Source organism: Coregonus lavaretus, assembly GCF_964263955.1.
Source record: "Coregonus lavaretus genome assembly, chromosome: 28".
Classification (NCBI taxonomy): domain Eukaryota; kingdom Metazoa; phylum Chordata; class Actinopteri; order Salmoniformes; family Salmonidae; genus Coregonus; species Coregonus lavaretus.
Genome location: NC_140015.1, coordinates 20560211 through 20577336, shown reverse-complemented (window position 1 = coordinate 20577336; position 17126 = coordinate 20560211). Strand labels below are relative to the sequence as shown.

General features: G+C 44.7%; 1 protein-coding gene and 1 pseudogene across 2 annotated transcripts; one reads left to right on the top strand and one right to left on the bottom strand.

Annotated features, from left to right (window-relative positions):
* The first annotated feature begins 788 nt into the window (after nucleotides 1-788).
* LOC311103966 (peroxiredoxin-2-like) lies at nucleotides 789-2556 on the top strand (annotated as a pseudogene). Its single transcript has 5 exons — nucleotides 789-891; nucleotides 1211-1362; nucleotides 1799-1949; nucleotides 2081-2211; nucleotides 2471-2556. The product of its transcript is annotated as a peroxiredoxin-2-like (transcript).
* A 3824-nt stretch (nucleotides 2557-6380) lies between these two features.
* On the bottom strand, nucleotides 6381-8294 carry LOC311104022 (transcription factor JunB-like). Its single transcript, XM_084145670.1, has one exon. The coding sequence runs from the start codon at nucleotides 7870-7872 to the stop codon at nucleotides 6892-6894; it is 981 nt and encodes a 326-aa protein (XP_084001796.1). The 5' UTR covers nucleotides 7873-8294; the 3' UTR covers nucleotides 6381-6891.
* Nucleotides 8295-17126: the final 8832 nt, after the last annotated feature.

The following is a 17126-nucleotide window of genomic DNA, read 5'->3' as shown; positions in this document are numbered from 1 at the left end:
GCTTTAACTCTACCAAACTCTTATCTGAAGTTCATGTTTAATGAAAAATATTTCTGAGACAGATTTCTGGTTTTATTTGGTAATCAGAACAATTAGTATTCTGTGTTTGATTCTCCTGCACTACTTTCTTGCTGTGTCATGTTGGGAAAAATCATCTGCCCACAGGTCTGAGATGATCTATTCAATGCCTAAAGTAACAATGATAAAAATGTGATATGTGTTACAAATAATACAATAGGATATGATTATAATATCCCTGTGTTATATCTAAGTACATTTTTCTCAAGGTCATTGTCTGCAAAGTTCCCCTTTGGAGCAGTGAGTTCAGTGAACTGTCTTATGTTCGCAGCAAGGGGTACTTGAAAACAAGCTTGCATGCAAATATTATGGTGTCCTTCATTGAGAGGTTGGTGCATGAGAACTTTACAAAGAGACCATAGAATTGCCCTCTGAAAATTCCTCAAGCTCAAGCATGACTGTGCAGTGTGTCATGTGCTTCGGGCATGTGCTCGAGTGTTTTGAGGTAGACAATAGTGTTGTCAAAGATTCCTGACTCTCAACAACAGGTTTTCATGTCTCAAGAAATCAAAATGTCAGCTTTCTTAGTCCACACACTTTCATATTGGTCAGCATGGCTAGGCTTATAGTACTCAAACATGAATTTGACTTTTAAGATCAATGAATATCCTTCTTGAAATATTAAGTCTATTGGCCTGTCATGCTGCTAACCAAGGTTGAACACTCTGATTCACGTCAGCCTCTTTTTCCACCAGAGAGCTGTTTTCATCATGTCAGCCAGAAACGCCAACATTGGCGAGCCAGCCCCAGAGTTCACTCCTACAGCCGTAGTGGACGGACAGTTCAAAGAGGTCAAGCTGTCTGACTACAGAGGTAATCTCTCGTGGACAGATTCACGTGTAAACAGGAAGTGACAACTTTGCGAGAAGTTTACTTCTGGGTAACCAAGATTACTACTGAGGTAATGGTGGAACTGGGTGAATGGAGAGGCTTTGCTTTGGTGTGAAATCAACTACACACAAACAAAAATAATACATTAAAACTCAACATTTCTCAGACTTAAATCTCTGCTTAGCTATACACATCCCATGGTGTTGAGGTTAAGTCGTGGATGCAGATTTTTAACTATTAGGCAAATTACCATAAACCGTATGCAATACTTTTCAAATCCCATTTCTCTTTTCTCGCTAAGGGAAGTATGTGGTGCTGTTTTTCTACCCGCTGAACTTCACCTTTGTGTGCCCCACTGAGATCGTGGCCTTCAGTGAACATGCTGAGGAGTTCAGGAGAGTGGCTGTGAGGTCCTGGCAGCCTCTACAGACTCCCACTTCAGTCACCTGCCTGGTGAGACCATGAGCTATACTAGGGTCATATATGGAAAATACTGATATAGGAAAACAAACCAGAATCTTGTCCTCTACTGTCCTTCTGTATAATCTATGTTTTTATTTAATTATTTTTCATCATGCTGCATATATCTAACTTAATACCCCATCTTGTGGCTATGGTTAGGTAATAATTGTCATGTCTGTGAAGAGGAATCCAGGAAGTAAATTCGCTAGGCTGCATAGGGTCCTGAAGCCCCATCCTGCCCAGAGTTGAGCTTCTCCTGTCAGCCTGTGTAGCTGTGATAAGACCTTGCAAGACTGACTGAGTTGGTTTGCACCTCCAGATACACAGCAGATGTTTAGCGGCCATTGTTCAAGTCATCAATAATCAGTCTGTCTGCGGGCATGCAGTGCATTTGCGTACAGTCCTGTATTTATTGTGTGTGTAATAGTGATTCTATCTCTCCCCCTCCGGTGCAGGATCAACACAGAGAGGAAGCAGGGAGGTCTGGGCCTCATGAAGATCCCTCTGCTGGCTGACCTCACCCAGGCCATCTCTAGGGTCTACGGAGTGCTGAAGGAGGATGAGGGCATAGCCTACAGGTCTGTTACCAAGCTCTGGGACAAGTCTTATAATCCTGTTCTCTCGCTCTCTCACTCACAGCTACCCATTTACTGACCTTTATACAGTGCTCAGCCCTAATCCTGTTCTAACCTTCCTCCCTGCTGTCCAGAGGTCTGTTTGTGATTGATGACAAGGGCATCCTGAGGCAGATCACCATCAACGACCTGCCAGTGGGGTGCTCTGTGGATGAGACACTGCGCCTGGTGCAGGCATTCCAGCACACTGACAAGTTTGGAGAGGGTGAGAGGAGGAGGGGACAGAGAGCAGGTTGGGGATTTAGAGTAGGAAGTGCTGACATCTCAGGACATGGCAGGAGACTCATATTGTTAGGCATCAATATACCTCCATTGTATGCACTCTAGTGCTACTTGACCTTTAGCCCCTCTTCAGCTCAGTTCCCATTTGTATTAGAATATACAGTGCATTTAGTGAGCAAATGTGTTTGATATACACTGTTTGATCGCAGGGCAGATGTGTGACTTGTTGTTTCTCTCTACAGTGTGCCCAGCAGGATGGAGACCAGGGAGCGACACCATCGTCCCAGACATCCAGAAGAGCAAGGAGTTTTTCTCCAAACAGAACTGATCTGTCCTCACCTCCTTAGAGGTGTTACGTCTATACAGGGTACTAACTGAGCACTTACTGCTGTTAGCTGGATCACTGACTGACTGAGTCTGCTGATCGCATTGATTCTGTGTCAACTACACTGTCAGTGGGGATATGTTTTGTGAGATTTCTTGAAAAATAGGTATTATTTGTGTATTAGGCTTAATGTTGATTCCATCATGGGGCTTGATTACAATTCAAACAGTGCCATGTGAGCATTTTGTTAATGAACTGGAATGTTAATAAAAAAACAGAATTTCTTGCTAAATTGTTCTCTAGTTTTGTTGTGATGCGGCATTTGGAAGTTGCTTTTGCCTTTTTAAAGAAAATATAGTGTTTTATTCAGTACTTATGTATTGGAGTATGAAATAAACACTGGTATAGAGTTCATAGTAAGCTTTAGTTACTAACCACTAGATGGTGCTATGCACACATTCAACAAGCAATGTCCTGTTTTTCTGGAACATATTGGTTTTGTTTATTGATACAATACATACAGATTAGTCTTAAAGAGCAACTGCCCCTAAAAAACAACTTCTCATTTAGAAAACAGAAAACAGCCTATGTGGCATTGAGTCGGAAACATGTATTTGACTGTCAAAATGTAGTACAATGTGTAAATATGATTATTTTGGTCATAGTCTCATCCAAAACTGAGTTTTGTGAGACTTTTACATTTTAGTCATTTAGCAGACGCTCTTATCCAGAGCGACTTACAGTTAGTGAGTGTATACATTTTTATTTTAATTTTATTTATATATATTATTGTTTATTTTTTTCATACTGGCCCCCCGTGGGAAACAAACCCACAACCCTGGCGTTTCAAGCGCCATGCTCTACCAACTGAGCTACACGGGACTTGTGGTCATGACTGCATCAAAATGTAAATGAAGGTTGGGTTTGTTTCAAACCTGCCCACAGCTGGCAGCACACAAGTAATCATTATTTTGGAGTGCAGCTGCATGTGACCCGATCATAATACCTGTGCTAAGTTTGGGTTGTCTTTGGATATACTGTACCTATGGGGCTAGTTAGGGACCATTGGTAAATTACACAATGTACATGGGACAAAATGTTAAAAATCCAATAGCTCCAAATTTCAATGAATTAAAAACCTCAAACCAATATAAATTGTAGAAATTAAAATTCAAAAATGTAAAGCATAATGAGAACGAAAAGGTGTGCAACATGAAAATATTCTAATTTACATTGTGTAATTTATTGACGGTCCCCAACTTGCCCTGGAGATAGGCTATCCAAAGTGAAACCAATTTTGCCACAGTTGCACACCAGCCGGTTGAAGCTAATTGGCAAAATAATTTGGCTAACTCTTCCTACCTGCGAACACACACACACAAGATACCCACATCAAACCACACCCCGATATCAACTCACATTTGAATTCAGTCATGGCCACTAGCATTTCTTAATTAAACAAATCAAAAACGAGGCCAGATCAGGAAGTGTAGTTGCCCTTTTAAAGGTTTTATATTATAATTTATTATAAACTTTCACTAGTTTTGAATAACCCTAGTTGTTTGACCGAACTGCTTCTTGTATCTCCCAGGGTGACAGTGAGCCCTGCATGTCTCAGAAGAGGTTATAATCAGTTCCCTGTGCTCCAGAGGTCATTAATGGTGAGCTGCACCGTGTACACTGCACTCCAACTCCATTCTATTACAACTTAACTTACTCCTCTGGTGACACATGGGACTGAGAAACCAGACATTATGTAGACTACTACTTATCACAAATTGACTGTCTTTGAAAGATTATGGGATTACCTCCCTCGGTTTGACATAGATTGAAAAGGCTGTAGTAGTGTATTAGACGACTCCTGTTGAAGACCCATGTCGCCTTTACATAGCAAAATCCCATTCAATCTGCATTGTCCTACGTAGCCCTAAATGTCTCGGAAATTAGTTATGTAATTATTGAAAGAAGCTCAGATGGCCATGGTGAGGTGGGAGGAATATGTATGATGCTAGAGAAGTGTGGGAGATGGAGCGAGAAAGTGAGGCCTGTAGGAGTGGAAGGGGGCTAGAGGGGAGGAAAATAAACCCACCCCAGATCTTAATACGTCATCACTTGCATCACAGATGTTCCCACAGACACTGTGGGTTGTTGGCTGAGGTAGCGAGAAGCGGTTTGGCTGAAATGGGCAGGTTGTGCGTGTGTATATATGCATATTGTGTAGGCCTATGTTAACACCATGTTTTTATGTATTTCCCCCTTGGTGGGATCTGGGAAATCAAGTATCCAAATAACATTGTTTCCATCTGGCAATGGAACATTTACTATATGAAGAAGTTTGAACCTCTCTCCAAAACAGCTGAGGTTAGAAAGTGTGTCAAAACCCCAGCCTTCAGCAATTCTTTTGAAGTGGTTTTATTTTATTTTCTTCTCAAGTGTGCTGAAGGTTGTGGAGAGCAGGCTGGCTGGGTTGTTTGCCTAGCTGGCTGCTGTAGCCTATGTAATTAACTGCTTAACAGGACAGAATTCCCCCTCCTGTTTTCCTGAGAGCAGCTTGTGCATACTCAATAACTCCTCTGTCTGCCAAAGACCGCAACACACCAGGAGTTGCGACTGTTGCCAACATTGAAGGGCTTGAATAAAAAAAAACTGTTTGGATAAGAAGTTAATGTATGATGACTAATCCTCAATTAACTCGACTTTACTGGGACTTGTCCCATATCCCTGCCTCAATTCGAAGAGAACAGGGCCTCATACTTCTCTGTTGATGTCCCCACAATTTTCTTGTCCTTGGCAATGCCAACCTAACCCATCCATAGACACAGATGCTCTCACACACCAGATGCCCACTCGCTCCTACTGCTCTGCCAAGTGGTGTGGCATCTTTAAACACCCCCAGCATTCCAAAGGCCACTGTCACTTCCTTCCATGTGCACTCTTTCAAATATGATAAGACCCAAATCTGTCTTAACTACTGTGGTGTGTATGCAACCACCATGTTTAGTTACCCTGGCTGGGCATCATGGGAAACAATGTGCCCAGAATGAGCTGGTGGCCATTGGACAAATCTTTATACAAATAGATTATCCAACCAGAGAATTGATGGACTGTGGACAGACGCCTTGAATATGGGATGACTGACTATTTTTGTCTAGTGGTAGGCCACTTCATGCCATATGAAAAATGAATAGACTGTAAATAGTCAAGAAAAGTTAGTGGCTGGTATTCTGACTGAATTTTCTCTGTAGTCTATTGATAACCCTTGTGAAATTATGACTGTGCCAAATCCATATCTGGTCAACGTTTGTTTCCTTTTCATGCTCCTTATCTCAGTTCTACATTTAATTATTACCCTATGCGCCAGCTTAGTTTCAATAATAATATTGGAAATTCCGTTGTGAGCCAAACCTTCATCTTATTGATACGAAGTGTTAGATGAAGTGGAATGAAACCAATTTGTAAGGTAGGCGGGGGTTCCCAGAAAGCTTCGCTCTCAGTGACGTAATCTCTACCAGAAATGTCCCTATATGGACACGCTGTGCGTAAAGGAAAGGTAACGCGCTGACGTTCTGGACGTGAAGGCGCTGAATGTAGTCTAGTCGATTGCATAGGATCTATCACTGTAAAGTAGCCAGAAATTATAAACCTGTCTTCAATGAAAATTAGCTATTTAATTCACACGCTTTTGAGGTTGTTGTTTAGACCTACACAGGGATAACACTAGACTTCAGTAAATGTGTAAAATCCTCTGCGCATATAGCAATCATACACATTTTGATCAAACACCATGATTGGCATAATGACACCAATAGAAAACATGAAGCCAAAAATCGTTTTAAGAGACTTTACTTAAATATACATCGCACAAATAAAAAATACATTGTAAACATATGACATCATATTAGTTTGTCAGGATCAACCTGGCAAACAAAATAACTTACACATTTAATGAATGCAGCATTGCATGACGATATGCAAAATTACAAACAATACAATAACATATTTCCATTTGATACCTAATCAAATCAGCCTATCAAGTACTCTCTGGTTTGTTTTTCTAGTCACTCTGAGTGTCAGTGTCTGTTCAGTCTGGATGCGGTTCCTGTTGTCATGTATTTGGGTTATATGGTCCCTTGCACGGTGTCCAGCATCCGGAAGTACCATTTCTGTCAGTCTTTTACCAGAAATGAGTGTAGCCTACACAGCCTGCGGCCCTATTGTCATTACCAACAATAGCCTGCCGGTATAGGGCATATTCCAGTGCTGTTCATGTAGAACATTCCGCCAGTGTTGTCATTTCTAAATCACAAATTTCTCTGCGTAATGCCCTCGCCGCTCTATTTAAAATGCCTCCATTTTACTCGTCAACATCAGCTGACACCCGCTGCTTACATGTGTAAGGACTTTCTGTTTGAGCTGGGCGACTTGTTCACGAAGCACAGTCGCGGTGTTGGAGAGCCCAGCGTTATCCGACTTCAGAACTTTCACCTTGTCCTCCAGTCGGGAGATGCGCTCCAGTTTACGGCGCCGGCATTTGGTTGCTGCTAGTCGGTTTCTAAGTCTCTTCCGCTCGGCCTTGATTATCTCTTGGTTTTCCATGTCGATTGGGGACATTGGCGGGGAACCGTCGCTGCTGTGTAGATCAGGGACGGTTTGTGGTTCTTCTTTGAAAGCCACAGGGCGCTGTGGATGGACCCCAGCTCCAGGTAGAGAGTACTGAAAGTGGTGTGACGCGTGCGTCGAGGTCTGTTGGTGATGGCTCTGCTGGTGGTGCTGCGGTAGGTAGTTGATGGTGGTACTGGGGTAACTGGAAGCGGAAGAGAGGTTAGTGTTTGCGCTATAAGCGTTCAGTGTTGTGTAGATTGTAGGCTCCGGCTGCAGGGAGGAGCCGAAGACACTAGAGGCCGCCGCCGAACAGGTCGTCACACCACTGGCTCCAATAGAGACGTTGGGCGGGGCCATGGGCATATGGTTTATCTTGTGGAGCTCGTCCAGGGCTTTCACGAAGCCCTCCGCAAAGCCCTCCTGCTCATCGGTGATGCTCCGGTTGTAGAAGTACTGGCCTGGGGTTGGAGTAGTAATTATACCGTTACTGTTTTGGATGATAAGCCTTTCGAGCTCCGGGGAAGCAAGCTTCAGTGACCCGACGTCCTGGTGCGCTGCTTGGTACAAGTCAGACTTGAGGTTGCGATATGGCTCTGTCAAGTTCATATTCATATTCTGCTTTAGGTGTTTGTAGTCGTGAAATGCAGCATCAGAGTGGCCGTAAGCCGAGAGAAAAGAGTCGTCATGATAAAAAGGCTGCTCCATTTTTGTAGACATAAAGTCGTAGGAAAGTGAGCTTACCAGTTGTTTAAACAGTCTCAGGATATTGGTCAACAAATGACGGTGTCAGCAAAAAGCAGGCCTACGCATCAACGCAAGCACCTGTCTTCTTTTTCAGCAATGACCCAAGTTCAAAACTAAAAAGAATTTCACTTCTAAAAGTGTGAGGGAAAATCCAAGATGTAGAACAGAGCAATGGTCCACGAAGGCTGTCACGGATGAATGACCGCAGTATTGACGTGATCCAATGTCTTGAACTGTCTTTCTCAACCTTGTATAAGAAAAAACTAAACTTTATACCCACACGTAAGGTTGCGTTCCCGGGTAGCTGTTCTACGTGATAAATTCACTCTGAGTGAGCAGCTAGTAACATGCCGTTTTATATACACACCGAAACATGGTGCGAGTTCGTGTTGCAAGGCATGGTGCCCCGGGGAAGCGGAGTCTATATATTTTAGACCATTCCATTGGTCCATAAGTGAAATCTCCACCCACCTGGTGCACTGGCCATGCAAAACGAACTTGCCCACACACACACACGCTGTCAAGATTGGGAGAGGGAATTGATTGGATAGAAACTCTTTGTGCACGCCCCAACAACAAAGCGTCAGGGTTGTGACGCGATTGCCAGGAACTACTTTGATTGTAAACCGATTGTTAACACGCGCATGTAGGCAAGAAAAGTGAACAGTGAAGCAGGGCTGGATTAAGAATATACTTCGATACAGCCTTTATTGAAATCGCTGTGCAGGCTAATGCACAACGAGGTTTAGACTAATTTGTCAACATGTTCATAGGCTGTTGATATACGTTGTTTTGTGATCTGACTGTTACATTGCAACTACAGTAGACTACATTACTGTGATGTTGCATGGTCCACGTTATTACATTGTTACAAATTGATAGGAATTGTCCATCCGATGCTGAGCTGCGCTGCCTAGACCTACATATTATGTGGACGCTATATTGTGTAGGCCTATATGATGAGTTGCAATTCAGTTGTTAATTTTACAGCAAGTTTGTTTGATGACTTGCATGTAGCAGGAATAACTATTAGCCTAATGTTCTGCTGAAATTATATTTGACTGTTCCGTGTGCAAATGTGATCAACAATGCCGCAATGGGGTTAACGTAACTGGGGAGACCACATAATGTATACCATTTATTAACCATATATATTGATGTACTATGGTGGGATCGAGTATTTCATTCTGAGGAGCAAGTCCGCAGTCCATATTTGGGCATGCTGACGCGTTAGTTCCTCTTGAGAGAATCGGGAAGCTAAGCCATTTTTTTGTCATATTTAGAATTTCTGTTTTGTGTTGATATCACAGCTCTTGGCACCCTCATTCACACAGGTTAGTAGAGCTGTGCAGGAGCGAAGGGGCTGGGTTAAGCTTTCAACACATTTACCGCCTTGGAACAAACCAGAAACAGCAACCTGCGTCAACATGTATTTAATGTGAATTACACAGTCAGTACATATATTTGATAAGAAAATACTCTTGTCATGTTTAGGCTTGTGGACCAACTTCTCACGAGGCTATAGGATAACTGATCACTGTGTTATGTTAGCACAAAACACGAAAACTGCACATCATTTTCATGATTTTAAGTGACACTTGAGATCTAATTGACCAGAGACCATGTTGAAACTTGAAGCTGTGGCTTGCCATTGCTTTATTTCGTATCCTGAATGATGCCCATATAATGGCTGTCTCTCTGGTAATTCTCAAGTATTTAAAAACGATTATTGAGTCTGTCTTTTTGTCAGTATCCATGGGAATAGACCCTAACAGAGGAAAACAGTTACTGGTAATGTTAACACTCCCAAACTGCCACCTCCCTCATACATTCTATTCTGTCTCTGCTAGCTCTGGTCAGGTTGGTTTTGGCTTTATGCATCGTTGTGGTAGAGTTTTGACCTCAGCTCCTGTGACATTTGGCATTGACTGCAGCCCAGTGGGGTTCAGCGTAGTGAGTGTTTACCGTAACACCCATGAAAGTACATGCCACACATTACTCTAAAACACTCCCAGGTTAGCTAATAGGGAAGAGGGATGAATATGTGCAAGAGGGACACAGAAAACATGGTCATTGAATGCACACTTCCAGTTGTATATTCAATGTGCTGTACCACCCTCCCATGTAATAAAAGCAATATAACAGGTCAATGTGCTTCATCAGCCTCTGTTTACAATAGAGATTGGATTCAACAACCCTTTTTATGATATTTGTATTTCTGAAGATCTCTATTCTATTTTATCAGTGTTTGTACTTGTCTTGTGCCAATGTGTTAGTGTGTTTTTCTGTAAACTCTCTGAGAGATAGAGGGAGGGGCAGACCTCTTGGCAAGAGACGGTTTTCACGGTTGGGATCACATGGATGGAGGCCAAAAACAACTCCATGTTACCTGCTCTTGCTCCTGGGTGAGTTTGGGAAAGGCAAGCCTTAGGGGGTGAGGTGTAAGTCATTTACGGTAAGAGTTCAAACTATGTGTGTGTGTGTGTGTGCACACGTGCACATATTGTTTTGCTGGAGTGTGTGTACAACAGTATGTGTTACAACAGATGCCCTTGCAGCTGTGTGAACATCTGCAGGGAAAGAGGAGGATAACGTGATCATTATTTCCTTTCTGCATGTATTGTTTTTCAGTGTCGAAAATGACTCCTGCACATGATAACATCTGCTTGTTTTATTGTGTTGACATTTTCAAGAGCCTTATTACGATGAGTGTAATTATCTATGATGAACTAAGCAACAGGGCTTTTGCTAACTGCACCATATGGAGAGGCTGTGTGATGTTGTGCATGTTAGCATTCACTTCAAAAGTTATCTATTGTTCAAACTATTACAATATCTGTTTTCTTCTTTACAATGGTTATGTGAAAAACTTTAACTAGGATCAGCCTAATAGCCATTGACCCATAGACAGTGATAATATCACGGTTGGATATAACCTCTAGCCTACTAACCAGTAGATAGACATGCATAACTCTATACCTCAGTTTTTCCATTCTCCATGTTATGTAATATTACCTCCAGGGGAAGAAATCCCTGGAAAATGGGAATTTGGGACTTTTCCATAGGCTCCCCAGACAAAGCAGGCTCTCACAATAAGACACTGATCTGAGTCTTCAGCCCTCCACACCACCTCTTCACAACCATCCCATTGTCCCTCTACACCTCCTCACAAACCTGCTATTGTCAGTCCCGGCTCACAACAGCCTTAGCCACTGTCCTGGGCTCCTTCAGAGGACAGGCCTCTGATTGGCTGGAAGCTCCCGCTCTCTGACTCACCCTGGCTGTAGGAGTCTGTGCCAATTAGAGGTCAAAGCCCCGAGACCAACAAGTCTTCCGAGTCTTTCCACTGTCCTTCAAACTCTGCAGAACTCCCAGTCAGCAAAAAGAGAGGGGTGAGGGAAAGTGAACAGAGAGAGGGTAGAGCGAGGGAAAGAAAGACGTGCTTGGTTGGATGGGGGTTGTGAATGCCCTCTCGGCTGACTCTTGACTGAGTGGGTGATTCTCCCATTGGGACACAATGGGGCCTCTCATGCTGTTGTTGTCTTCTGTGGTCAGTGTTGTGAGTCTATAAATAGAACCATCCATCATCATTATCATCATCAACAACATCACATGATGGTTACGATGGTGTTTTTCTCAAGGTCGAGCTGTTGACCCAAACAGCTTGAACTCATGTCGATTGATTGGCATCTATTGATGTCATGGTTGGCCAATGGACAGCACAGAGAGAATCCCGGTTTCATCTGCTCACCCCCAGTTCACCGTGCTTACTAACTGATGGGTGGTTCCATGATTCTGTAATTCTCAGGTTCAGCTACTGCATAGTCAAGTCCTGTTTAAGTCAGGAAAGGACAAGACAGGCTTTATCCCTGGAGACCAGCAGCCTCTGCAGCCCATTCTAGGCCTGTCACAACCTTTTGCTCACATCTTTTTGATAAAAGGGGAAAAGCCTGTTGGGCAGAAACGCGGCCCCACGCTTTAGCACTGGCTAAAGCAGCTAATGGGGCAAAGCTAAATCTAGCCAGCCTTCCTCCTTGGCAAGGTCCCATGCTCGCCAAGCTCACTGAACCTAAAGGAGCCTGTAGGAGAAGTGAGTCAGGTAGTTGGCCAGGGTATCGGGGGCATGCACCAGGGCAACCGTCCTTCTGCTCGGCCAACCAGGACGGAGAGGTCCTGTTAGTCAGCTATAGGTGGGGGTCAGTGATGTCAGCGCCAGAGGGCAACAATTCTCTGTACCTCATGGCTCTGTCAACCCCCTCCTCCTCTGCTCTATCATCTAGCGCTCTCTCCGTTCATTATTCTGTTAGTGAAGTGGTGTATAATCATTATAATGAATGCTGAATGTGCTCTTAATGAGCTTGGCCTATACAGAACTACAAGTTAAAAGGCAAAGAGCCTGTAGCGCAAGAGAACATTTAGTGTAACACGGGAATGCGGGGGTGAGCGAGCATGGCATGATAAAACAATTCTCCTGATTTTTCTGTGTGTGTGCATGCATGTGAGAGAGAGAGAAAATGGAAGACTGATGAGATAGCCAAGATTTTGTTCCCATGACTTAGAATAGACAAATCAAAGATAAGAGGATTTTTCTCTCCCCTCAAAATCCATCTTGATCTTGGTCTTCTTCTTCTGCTCTTTCTGGGTTCTTTATTATTTCCTTTAAGTTGGTCCGCTTAGTTAGGGTTTGGCCCGGCACGAATGTTATCTGTTTGTTTTTGCTAGTTCTCTGTCTTCCACATGGCTGAAATGCGCCTTTGTTTTTTATTAAAAGTGAATGCCACCAGATTATTGCCATGTCAGGTCATATGGCGCTCATAAAGTGGGTTTTTATATAATAACATAAATTATACAGCACTCTGGGAGTTATTTCTCCCTCAGGAGGTTCTGCCAACCCAGGCACTTTTCAAAGCAGCAGCCTACTGATTTACGGCTTTCACTACAAACCAGATCTCATAAATTAAAAAAACTCAAAGAGCCCCTTAGACAAATCAAAAATGTGTGTGTGACCTGACGATCACTCTATGGCACGCTGTGGAGACGCTTCAGCAGTTGTTGATGTTTATTGGAGTCACATCCACTCCCAGAGTCTGCTCTGTTTCCTGATACTTCACCTTGGCCATCTAAACTGGCTGAGATGCTGTGGAAAGTTGGCAGTGTTAGCTCATCATCATAGCATTGACCTGCTGGCCAGGGAATCCCTTCAGGGGAGATGGAGAGTTTGAGGTCATGACCTTCAAAGGGAAGACGTCATTGGCTGGGGAGACGGAGCGATAAAGAGTGAGAGGGGATGACGGTGCAGTGAGTAAGTGACAACTCACACACCCATCGTAACTGGAAACTCAAAACAAATGTAAACATCATACATCTAAAGACAGGCATATTACTCCGTTTATTATTGCACAAACATAATGTGCAATGAAATGTCTCACAAAATATCATAGTTTAGAAACAGTAGGCCTATACATGGAACCACAGTGCCAGCAGTTTCTGGGGGCAAAAGCACTCATATTGCAAACACACAAAACCAAAAAGATCTGACTTTGGCCACGTCTGCAACTCCTGTAAAGCCCCAGGGAGCCGTATGTGATTTTGTAACCGAGTGTCATTCCCAAGGCCTTGAATTGAGCATGTTTTAAACAAGCCCAGACATGGTTGCCCTCGAGTAAAGTAGTACGTGTAAAAAAGATCCATTCCCCTTCCACACCCACACATGCATATACCCTTCGCAAGCACAAACACACATCAAAACAAAAACTCAGAATTCTTGCTCTCATCTCCAATCTGTGCCATCTCAATGTTCCCGTTTATTTTTTTTACGTCAGACTATAGTTCCTGGCAGAGCCTTTGGTTCAGTGAGGTGATGTTGTGAAGGTTACCCTCCAAGGTTGGTGTTTACAGCGGTAGAGGTTATGTAGGATGGAGACAGGCTGGGACTACCACATGCAGCTCAATTAGCAGTCTGCGGTCTGTGTGTGGCACAGTAATTACCTCACATTTAATGTAGTTTACCTTAAGTAGTGCATTTAGGAAGCTCCACTCCAAATATAGACTCTCTCAGGCAATTTCATGGTCTCGTTTTGGCACAAATCACTATTTAATTGTTTGTGCATTGTTTACTTGTGGCAAATATTTTGGTTTTGGACATTTGGAGGCCAGTCAGTACAAATCCTTTACATACAGTATATACTGTATCCACCATATACAGGCCACAGTAATGCATAACATATATAATGTACAATCACATACAGGTAACTTCCAAAAATAAAGGGAACACAAGTAAATGAGGGATAGAAAGTATATTGAAAGCAGGTGCTTCCACACAGGTGTGGTTCCTGAGTTAATTAAGCAATTAACGTCTCATGCTTAGGGTAATGTATAAAAATGCCCACTTACCCATTATTTTGGTTACTATGGCTAGAAGAAGAAATCTCAGTGACTTTAAAAGAGGGGTTTCAAGGGAGCATAGGGGGTTTAAAGTGTGTCTGTGTGTACTTCTATTACTATCCTTGTGGGCACCTTAAATGAAGTCCCCACAAGGATAATAAAACAAGGAAAATTCTCCCTCGTGGAGACATTTTCAAGGTCCCCACATGGACAAAGGCTATTTTAGGCTTAGGGGTTACGTTTAGGGTTACAATTAGGGTTAGGAGGTAGGGTTAGGGTTAAGGTTTAGGGATATGATTTTGAATGGAAATACATTCTAGGTCCCCACAAGGATAGTAATACCAAATGTGTGTGTGTGTCTCATTCACTGTCAAGATCGTCATCTACAGAGGAGGACCAAGGCGCAGCATTGAAGGCGAACATATTTATTTATAGAATGATCACACGATCAAAACAACAAAACGATGACGTGACAGTCAATGGTAATACACAAACCAAATACGAACAAGAAACCACACCAAATGAAGCCTAACGGCTACCTAAGTATGACTCCCAATCAGAGACAACGAGCTACAGCCGTCTCTGATTGGGAGCCACCCTGGCCAACATAGAATTACAAAACCAGAAAGTGAAACCTAGAACACACATAGACTATACACACCCTGGCTCAACATATTAGAGTCCCCAGAGCCAGGGCGTGACAGTACCCCCCCCCCTAAAGGCGCGGACTCCGACCGCGCCCACCAAATACCACAGGGGAGGGACCGGGTGGGCACTCCGCTTAGGCGGCGGATCCGGCTCCGGGCCTGAACCCCGCTCCCTCTCCAACCCCCCAAGGTACCCCTGGTCTGGTCTGGCCCCGCTGGCCGGAGCTGGACTGCACACTGGTGGAGCGGATTGCTCTAGCTCCGGCGTGAAGCATCTGACCGGTGCCGGACCAGCCACCGATGGAACAGGCACGGGCCGTGCCGGACTGACGACGCACACCACTGGCTTGGTGTGGGGAGCAGGAGCGGGCCGAGCCGGGCTGTCGAAGCGCACCCCTGACTTGGTGCGGGGAGCAGGAACGGGCCGAGCCGGGCTGACGAAGCGCACCACTGACTTGGTGCGGGGAGCAGGAACGGGCCGAGCCGGGCTGACGAAGCGCACCACTGACTTGGTGCGGGGAGCAGGAACGGGCCGAGCCGGGCTGACGAAGCGCACCACTGACTTGGTGCGGGGAGCAGGAACGGGCCGAGCCGGGCTGACGAAGCGCACCACTGACTTGGTGCGGGGAGCAGGAACGGGCCGAGCCGGGCTGACGAAGCGCACCACTGACTTGGTGCGGGGAGCAGGAACAGGCCGGACCGTACTGGGGACACACACCACTGGTCCTACGCAGGGATCTGGAATGGGCCGGACCGGACTGGTAACACACCCCAGTACCTCTCGCCGTGCCTCTACACCTTCCACCCCCTCTTCGACCAGTGGCCCCCGTAACCTGGCGGCCTCCTCTGCCAATCCGCTGGGCCGCTCTGCCGCGGTCTCCTGCTGGCCCGTCGTCCACGGCGTTAGCCCCCCCCTAAACATTTTCTGGGCGTCTCTCCTACCCGTGGACCAGGTCTCCATGTCCCTCGCCAGCCTTTCGCCCTTCTGCCTCAATGTCAAGCCCTTCTCTTCCTCACTCGGCTTGACCCAGTCGAGGAGGCGAAGGAGATCTGCTAGAGATCTCCCTGGCGATGGCTCCTGGACACGCTGCTTGGTCAAGTCTTGGTGGTTTCTTCTGTCAAGATCGTCATCTACAGAGGAGGACCAAGGCGCAGCGTTGAAGGCGAACATATTTATTTATAGAATGATCACACGATCAAAACAACAAAACGATGACGTGACAGTCAATGGTAATACACAAACCAAATACGAACAAGAAACCACACCAAATGAAGCCTAACGGCTACCTAAGTATAACTCCCAATCAGAGACAACGAGCTACAGCCGTCTCTGATTGGGAGCCACCCTGGCCAACATAGAATTACAAAACCAGAAAGTGAAACCTAGAACACACATAGACTATACACACCCTGGCTCAACATATTAGAGTCCCCAGAGCCAGGGCGTGACATTCACCAGGTCTCAACCCAATTGAACACTTATGGGAGATTCTGAGATGGCGTTTTCCAGCACCATCAACAAAACACCAAATTATGGAATTTCTCATTGAAGAATGGTGCTGCATCCCTCCAGACACTTCTAGAATCTATGCCAAGGCGCATTGAAGCTTTATGCTGGTGTTTCCTTTATTTTGGCCATTACCTGTAGCCTTCTTCCTCTCCCCACATAATCGTGATAAACTAACTCCTAAAAGTTGAAGTAGACCAGAGCAAGCAGTAACATACAAACAACTACTACCACACAGGAAAACTACCACACAGGAAAAACCACCACCAGAGGAAAAACTACCACCATAGAAAAACTGCCACACTCCTCAAAAAAACCAACACTCGACCCCACTGATGTCAACAACTACAGACCAGTATCCCTTCTTTCTTTTCTTTCCAAAACTATTGAGCGTGCCGTCTTTAGCCAACTCTCTTGCTATCTCTCTCAGAATGACCTTCTTGATCCAAACCAATCAGGTTTCAGGACTGGTCATTCAACTGAGACTGCTCTTCTCTGTGTCACGGAGACTCTCCGCACTGCTAAAGCTAACTCTCTCTCCTCTGCTCTTGTCCTTCTAGACCTGTCTGCTGCCTTTGATACTGTGAACCATCAGATCCTCCTCTCCACCCTCTCCGAGATGGGCATCTCCGGCGCGGCTCACTCCTGGATTGCGTCCTACCTGACCGGTCGCTCCTACCAAGTGGCGT